Here is a 9,189-nt window from a genome sequence, read left to right on the forward strand (position 1 = left end):
CCTTCTTGACAAGACTGGTTTCTATGGAACTCCTGATTTGGAGCTTTGAAAAAAATTGCTTGCCTGAATGTTAACGACAGTAACTATTTCTTTAATGCCATAACGGGATCTTGCTAATGAGTGCCATAGCAAAGGTATTTGGTTTGCATGATGAGAGGTCTGAGAACAGTTTCAACTAACATTTCACCAAAGTGCGCTGCAGTGTATTTTCCTGTCAGCTTTGTGGGTGGGGTACACAAAGGCCTTAAGCTGTCCCTCAAGTCCCTTCAAAATGCTTCTCATGAAGTCCTTTATAGTGTACGTGTCACAAGTTTGAATTAAGGGGCAGATAAATTTTTGAATTTCATTTTCTCAGCAATTAATGCATCTTTTGCTGCCACACAAACGTCAACGAATTGGGAATGTGCCACAAAATGGATTTCTCCTAAGAGCAACAATGTGGGTGGAGTTGTTTTCAGTATGCCTTTAAAACCCAGTGATGGTGTTCAGTGAAGTTTTAATCCAAGTAACAAAACACTAGGCTTGTTAAAACCTGATACATGTGATAATTTAGGAAAGGATAATTTTGTCTTGGAAGTTGCTTGTTTTGCACTGAACATGCGCTGGAGACCACTGAAATGTGGGCTTTAAAGGAATCAAATTTTGGGGTCGTTGGCAAGCAGCAATCTTCTTATTTCTTTGAAGAAAATACAGATATTTTCACTGTACCAAGTGTAACAGCATTCTATCCTTGCTTTAGAACCATTGCAGGTGTGAACCCTGGCATGGGAACCAAGGTGGAGCGGACCAAGAAAAAGCAGCATTGCCTCTCCCCAAAAGTGGCATCCCTCCTCACATCGATGAAAGACTATGACTTTTAACTGTTCTGTAAATTAAAAACGTTCTATATTAATGCACTGTGATAATGTAACAACTCGTGGCACGCCTTATGCTTTGTTTCTACCTCACTGCTTAATGCAGCGAGGTAGAAAGTCTCAAGCAAGGCACAGTTTGCCCCAGTCACTTTCCTTTTCCATATACTTTCCATATACTGCTTGTATACATTGTAGTACTGCTGTCTCTATTCTAATAATATTTTAATTTTTATATTGTAGTTGCAAGGCTGGACATACTAAGTGGGGTGACTGTTTTTGGTTGCACTGTGATAATGTAACAACTTGTGTTATGCCTTATGCCTTGTTGTTTGTATCTCACTGCTTAATGCAGTACTAGTCTCAAGCAAGGCACAGTTTGCACAAGTCACTTTCCTTGTACATATACTTGGCGTTGCAGTTTAGTGACGGGTTGGATACCTTGTAGTACTGCTGTCTCCATTCTAATATTTTAATTTTTATATTGTAGTTGCAAGACTGGACATACTAAGTGGGGTGACTCTGTTCTTGGTTGCACTGTGATAATGTAACAACTTGTGGCATGCCTTGTGCCTTGTTGTTTGTATCTCACTGCTTAATGCAGTATTAGTCTCATGCAAGGCACACTTTGCCCAAGTCACTTTCCTTATACATATACTTGGCGTTACAGTTTAGTGAGTAGTTGTATACATTGTAGTACTCTTGTCTCTATTCTAGTAATATTTTAATTTTTATATTGTAGTTGCAAGGTTGGACATACTAAGTGGGGTGACACAATGTTCTTGGTTGCACTGTGGTAATGTAACAACTTGTGGCATGCCTCATGCCTTGTTTGTATCTCACTGCTTAATGCAATACTAGTGGCAGCCAGAATTGATGCTTGTTGGGAGAGTTGGTGGTTTGTAAGTGCTAAAACAGAGTGCAACAAGATGGGACAAGAAAGAGCACTCGCTTTCACCTGTTTGTATCTTGCTGTTTTCATCTGTAGATATATGCATAAACTATCAGCACGAAACTCAAAAGCTCAATCAATACAACTCCACCCTTTGCTGATTGCCAACGATCCGAAACGACCTCGTTTATCATAGTTCCAGTGATACCATATCCACACATGTTACTTGCACATTCAGTATTCAGTGCCTCGATAAGCTCCCTAACTCGCTTGTCTTTGTGACGGTTCTATAAATGTTATAAACTGGAATAAGGTGCCTCAGAGAGGCTGGCCTTATCCCTGTTGCTAATCCGACTGTTCAAACAAAGGCACGCATGGCCTAGAACAGCCCCATCGCCTAGACTGCGTCCTGCATTGACGGCAGTGCAAGCTACATTGGTTACAATATTAATGACAGGAACCAAGGCCACCTAAGCCGGCACTGCCATCAAAGCGGGACGCAATCTAGGTGACGGAGCCGTTCCAAGCCACAAAAAGTAGTGGGTTAGTGAGACTATTGAGGTAATGAATATTGCACGTGCAGCTAGCAGGTGTGTGATCGTTCCATCGGTGGCACTATCTAGAAAAGACTCGAGTTGTACCGGCGTTGGGGCCACTCACCTTAATGCATGCTTTCAGTTTCATGCTGGCGGTTCATGTGTGTATTTATACGTGGCAACATCAAGGAATAAACAGTTGAAAGTTGGCACTCCTGTCGTCTCAAGATTGGACGTACCAGTTAGGATCCAGTTGGTTGCTTTTGGTTACACTGTGATAATGCAAACAGCCTGTTTCATGCCTTATGATTTGTTGCTCGTATCTCACTGCTTCATGCAGTACTAGTGTCAAGGAAGGCATCATTTGCGAATTTGCACAATTCTTCTAATGCATATACTTGCCATTACAGTTTAGTGACCCGTTGTATATACATTGTATTGTACTACTATTTTCATTTGTATAATTATTTTACTTGACAAGGTACTCAGTACCCTACTTAGTATGTCCAATGTTTTGGTTACACTGCAAAAATTCTGTGGATGCGTTATGTTCTATTGCTTGTTTCTCACTAGCTGCGTCATTCTGTACTAGTGTCAAGCAAGGCACATTTGCCCTAGACACTCCTTATGCGCATATACTTGCCATCACACTTTAGTGATCGGTTGTCTTCATTGTACAGGTATTTCTGTGTTGCATTCATTGTATTGCATTGCAATTTTAGAGTGAATCATATGTGCTCCTGTATACTTACCGTTACTGCATACCTTATTAGCAGCTATCCCATACAGAGAGCGCAGGAAGGGCAATTTTATTGCCTTTTTTTTGGTCACCTATCTACCATTTACCTTAATTACGTGATGCTGTAAGACGTAGTAAATTACTAGTCATGATGACATTGTTTAATATTGCACCTGCGTTTATCACTACTGTTCAATACTTAAACGTGCCATTTATAGCAGTCCCATAGAAGCAGTGAAATATCTCATTGCATTTAAACATGGCAGGAGTTGTAATGTTCTGTTATGTATGTATACATAATTATGTATTTTGTATATTAAAAGGTGGTGTGAAATGACAAAAAATGGAGCTTTACAGAATTTTTCTATTTGCCGACAGAAAAACTTGTGAAATAAGAGAAAAGCAAGCATAGAAAACTCAACTTCGCAGACATTTTCTGTTAGTCGCAAACAGAAAAACTTGTGAAATGACCAAAAAAAATTTAAAACAGAAACCACAGCATGACAAAAACTTTCTGTCAATTTCACAGGAATTCTGTTAGCTGCAAACAGAAAAACTGAAATAACCGAAAAATGTTAAAACAGAAAACGTAGCGTAACAGAAACTTTCTCTCAATTTCACAGAAATTCTCTGTTAGCTGCGAACAGAAAAACTGTGAAATGACCGAAAAATGTTAAACAGATAACATAGCGTAACAGAAACTTTCTGTCAATTTCACAGAAATTCTCTGTTAGCTGCAAACAGAAAAAATCTGTGAATTGACAGAAAGAAGGAACAACAGAAAACATAGCATAACAGAAATTTTCTGGCAGGCCAGCTGCCAGAAAATTTTTTTCAATGAAAATTTCTTAGTGTACGAACTAAGGGTTCGTCACGTCTAAGGGGAATTCTGCTACCAAAACGCCGATCCCTCACACAGCGGCTCCTGGCCCCCGCACGTCGTTATCTTCCTCCCCCGCCGGATATACTGTTAGGGTTGGCGTCTGGCACCACGTGTTGAAAGGAGTTTTAACCGACAATCTCTCACGCGACCTTGTTCGTCGAAATGAGGCGTGACTTCTCCTGCGATGGTTGGCGTCCCACACCAAGTGCAGAAAGAACTTTCTCTCACCCGACCTTCTTCCCCCAGGCCTGGTCGAAATGAAGCGTGACTTCCTAATTTACCATGGCCATTTCGGGTGTCTGCTAGGCTGGCGGGAGCCCCGCAGTGTAAAGGCCTCTTTTCTGTGTGCGTGTGCGTGTGCGCGCGTGCGTGCGCATGCGTGCGCGTGCGTGCAGAGAGACCCTTTCCTCGAACAAACTACAGGAGCACTTCCACGAACCCGCAACGCGCAGAAGAGACGGACAGGCTTCCACCATTCCCGGAGGGGAGACAACCTCCTCCTTGCAGCAGGCATGGTTTAACCAGAGGAGGAGGGGCCCTCTTTCTGTGCCGGTCACTTGACGGCGACAGAAGCAAGATCCCGCCTACGATTATAGATAGCCTATTTAAGGGGCTCCGAAATGGACTTTTAATCACTTCATGCTCTTCTCATTTTCTTTCATCTACCTTTGAATTAACCGTGCAAGTTTCGCACAAGGAATTGTATCGTTTAAAGTGTCGACAGAGTAACAGCCTGGACCAGTTCTCAGCAAACGAAGACACCCCAGCATTTATTCGTGCTCGTTTTATACACAGTACAGGAAAGGACACTCAAGTGGCGAGCATGCGCCGAAGATGCTACACGCAGGCACGTATCATTTCGGTTTATCTACCTGATACATCTTCCTTTCTTGGAAGGAAAATAAACACTTTTAACGTTTTAACGAACAAATGCGCTCAGAAGAATACACAGCACCATCACCGATTAAAGTTTGCGTACGCAGTTCAGAAAGTTTAGAGCTCACGGATCTTGCACAAAATTGTCGTCATATCTCAATCGCTGTGGTTGTATTCTTTCGTGCTGGGATCTTCTTGGTTCTCGTGTCGGTGGCGTAATGGCGGGAGCACTTTCGTTGTTTGGTCGGACCTGGCAAGGGGACCCGTTCTCGTGGCTGTCGTCTGGTATGTCGTCATCACTAGGCGCAATGCTGAAAGGCTCAGCCGTAGCCATGAGATGTCGGTTGCGTCGCAAGACGACGCCGTCTTCGGTGGCGACCTGGTACGACCTTGGTTGGGCAGTTGCATTAAGAATCTTTGCTTTCGGCGACCACGAGTCTCCTCGTACTTTGACGACCTGGCCTTTTTGTAGCGGTGCCAGACTGCGCCTTGGGGTTCGGTACTGTTCATATTTCTTTACCGACTGTCTGAGCTTTGTTGAAGTCTTGGAGAGTTGTGCGAAGTCGTCTGCCCTGAAGCAACTCTCCAGGTGACTGACCGTCTTCTAGCGGACTGCTCCTGTAAGCGAGTAATCCAAGCCACAAATCATCGTTCATCTCCGACGTCTTCTTTAAAATTCGCTTTACTATTTGAACGCCTTTTTCTGCGAGGCCATTCGAGCGAGGAAACCGCGGGCTGGACGTATTGTGTTTGAAATCGTACTTCTTGGCAAACAGTGAAAACTCATGACTCGCAAACTGCGGACCATTGTCTGTGCACACTTCAATAGGTATTCCATACCGTACAAACACTTCGCTGAGCTTTTGCACAACTGTGGCCGTCGTTGTATCACTTAGAAGTTCCACCTCCGGAAAGTTGGATAACGCGTCAAAAACACAGGTACGATTCACCGGCCCACTGAAAAATATCAACACCTACTCGGTACCATGCATGTTCAGGCACTGGGCGGTCCACGAGTGGTTCACTTTGCTGCTGATGTGCATACTTCTGACAGACTGCACACCTCTTGATGTGTGCTTCAATGTCGGCATTGAGCCCAGGCCAAAACAGCAGCTTACGTGCTCGTGATTTGCATTTATTTATTCCCAAGTGGCCTTCGTGAATTCTTCGAAGTAGCTCAGGGCGCATGGTTGACGGTATCACCACCTTGCATCCCTTAAGCAACACCACTCAAGACAACCAATTCACTTCCGCAGGACTTTACTGTCCCAGGGACTGGCCGACTGCTTTCCAAGCAATGAATGACTTGACTCAAGTAGTCGTCCTTACTAGTTTCTTCTGCCAAGCACTTCAAAGTTTCCTCGCTGACAAGTGAGGACAAAACGCTTACCGTGTGAACTTCCACGTCATCGTCGATTTTTGCTTCTGGGCTTTCGACGGACGCTCGAGACAGCATGTCAGCGACCACCAAGCGTTTACCTGGAACAAATTGGAGTTTGTAGTGGTATCTAAGCAAGCGAAGAAAAAAATCGCTGCAGTCTGGGCGGCATTTCTCCAATCGGCTTCTCCGAGATAGCTATTAAGGGTCGATGGTCTGTCTCGAGGACAAAGTTACGGCCGTAGGCAAAATGGTGAAACTTTTCGCACCCGAAGACAACAGCCATAGCCTCTTTTTCTATCTGGGAATATCTACGTTGCGCTTCGGTTAAGACGCGTGAGGCATAAGCGATGGGCTTCCAAGAACCCTCATGAAGCTGTCAGAGAGCCGAGCCTATTCCATTTTGCGAAGCATCTGATGTCATCTTCGTAATCCGTTTAGGATAAAAAATCGCCAGCACAGGACCTTTGCTCAGACTGTCACAAATCATTTTCCATTCTTTCATGTGGTTTTCCGTCCACTCAAAGATACGGTATTTCTTTATCAAATCGCGAAGCAGTTTTGTTCGGTCCGTAATTGATGGCAGGAACTTCGACAAATAGTTTACGACACCGAGCATGCGCTGCACTGCTTGCTTGTCAGCCGGCGGTGGCATACTTAACGGAGAACTCACCAGGGTAGGATTTGGGCGTATGCCGTCTGCCGCAATAACGTCGCCAAGAAAAAAATCTTGCGCACGCCAGTGCTGCACTTGTCTGCACTAAACATTAGACCAGCTTTCTGTGCTGCTTCTAGTACCGCTCGTAACCTCGATCGTGCTCTTTTCTTGTCGCACCCCAGACGATGACGTCATCAACGTACACTCGCACTCCTGGCAGTGTTTCGAATATTTCGCTAAGAGCCTTTTGAAACACTTCTGGGGCGGACGCTATACTGAAGGGCAGCCTCAGAAAGCGGTAACGACCGAAGGGAGTCGCGAACGTACAAATTGTTGACGTTTCATCATGCAGCGGTATCTGGTGAAACCCCGAGTTGGCGTCAAGGCGCGAAAAAAAAAACGTGCTCCAGCTAGTTCCGATTCAATATCATCTCGACGCGGCATCTCATAGTGCTCGCGCTTGAGGTTGTCATTAATTTTCCTCGGGTCCATGCATAACCGCAGTTTTCCGTCCTTTCTGACAATAACTAGAGGACTCACCCAGTCCGTTGGCTGGTCTTGCTTGGCTATTATGCCGGCTTTGACCATGCGGTCAAGTTCTTCGCGCAGAGGCTCTCTCAAGGAAAGGGGCACACGGCGGGCTGTCTGGACTGGCACCGCATCTTCTCGAAGAACCATGCGGTATGGTCGCTTGATACATCCAGTCCCAGAAAAAAGTTGTTGAAACTCTTGGACAACTGCCTCGCTGTTGCTTATTCCGATGTCGTTTACGGTGCGCGAGAACAGTCCAAGCAGTTCGCTGGCACGCAGACCAAGTATGGCATGACGGTTCTTCTTCACGATGAAGAAATTAATCTTTGCCGTCTTGCTTCCGACGGCCACCGTGGTAGTCATGACTTTGAGATGCTTGACGACTCCTCTGTTGTAAGATCGTAGGATACAGTTGCTTCTAGCCAAAAGTACCCTCGGCTGCAGTTTTTTGTATGCAGAGAATGGTACGAGGTTGGCTTGCGATCCTGTGTCAACTTTGAAGTCTATCGTCGCGTCCGCAACTTGCGCTCTGACCACCCAGTCACGGCCACACGATCTTCCAAGGCTGTTGACAGATACATCAAGGATGTCTAATTGCTCTTCGCTATTTTCGGTGCTCCTCACTTCTCCAACTTGTCTATTCACCTTGCAACGGACAGCAAAATGATTCTGCCCTTGGCGTTTCCTGAACACTTTGCCAAATGCAGGGCAGCTTCGCGGACCGTGCGTACGTCCACAACTGCGGCACTTGAACATTGCAGGTCGTTCATCGCACTGCTGCTGCTTCGTATGCTCCCGTAGTTTGACAGCGTCAATCTGTCTCTGTTCTCGAGACCAGATTTCGTTTTGCGCGGCAGTCATTTCCGCAGCCTTGCATACTTCTTCCGCTTTAGCCAAGGTCAACTTCTTATCCTGCAGCAACTTTTGCCTTACTTTGTCATCATTTGTACCAAAACTATTTGGTCACGTATGAAAGACTCTGCCATGGTGCCAAAGTTGCATGAACGAGACATCTTCCCGAGCTCTCTGACAAACTGTTCAACCGGCTCACCTTGAGCTTGGATGCGTTGCCTAAAGAGGTAGCGCTCGTGCACTTCATTCAGCTGTTCTGCGCAGTGGGTATCTAACTTGGCTATGACAGTTGCGTAACATTCCCGGCTCTCATCGTCCCCGAAGGTGAAGTTGTTGTAAATTTCCAGTGCGTCGTCACCTGCCACGGTTAGCAGTAAAGCAATCTTTGAGGTATCCGGTCGAGGTTCTTGTCGGGCTCGGAGGCAACCAAGAAAAGTTCAAACTTTTGTTCGAAAAGCTTCCATTGCTTACTGATTTCGCCGGTGAAATGTAGCGGCTCTGGTGGCTTCACAAGTTCCATGCTGCTTTACCATGCCCGAGCACTATGGGCGTGACTTCTGACACCATGTATCGTTTGTAGTGTCGACAGAGTAGCAGCCTGGACCAGTTCTCAGCAAACGAAGACACCCCAGCATTTATTCGTGCTCGTTTTATACCCAGTACAGGAAAGGGCACACAAGTGGCGAGCATGCGCCGAAGATGCTACACGCAGGCACGTATCATTTCGGTTTATCTACCTGATACAGAAATCGTCTCGCCCTTGCTTAGTCACCATCGTCTACCGGATGCCTGCAGCCCGCCGACAACGCCACGCTACCCAATAAGTAACGTCGACCGAGCTTCGATAGGCAGGCGTCGCTACTTCTCGGCAGCAGTACGATACGCTACCCTGGAGTACGCAACAGTATGTAAAGGGTACCGCTCCTCCCACCCCGATCGGTAACAAAAGGTCACGTGCTTCTGATCGCAGAAGAAAGATACCCAACTTATAAA

The 9,189-nt window shown here is 45.7% G+C and overlaps 1 protein-coding gene across 1 annotated transcript; it reads right to left on the reverse strand.

The window, feature by feature from the left end:
* Positions 1-4,649: 4,649 nt before the first annotated feature.
* LOC139059627 (uncharacterized) lies at positions 4,650-8,795 on the reverse strand. The gene is made up of 3 exons (XM_070538046.1): positions 7,354-8,795; positions 6,168-6,256; positions 4,650-5,395 (listed from the first exon to the last, which is right to left on the reverse strand). The coding sequence occupies exons 1-3, from the start codon at positions 8,203-8,205 to the stop codon at positions 5,284-5,286; spliced, it is 1,053 nt and encodes a 350-aa protein (XP_070394147.1). The 5' UTR covers positions 8,206-8,795; the 3' UTR covers positions 4,650-5,283.
* Positions 8,796-9,189: the final 394 nt, after the last annotated feature.

Source organism: Dermacentor albipictus, chromosome 4, assembly GCF_038994185.2.
Source record: "Dermacentor albipictus isolate Rhodes 1998 colony chromosome 4, USDA_Dalb.pri_finalv2, whole genome shotgun sequence".
In the NCBI taxonomy this organism is placed as follows: Eukaryota; Metazoa; Arthropoda; class Arachnida; order Ixodida; family Ixodidae; genus Dermacentor; species Dermacentor albipictus.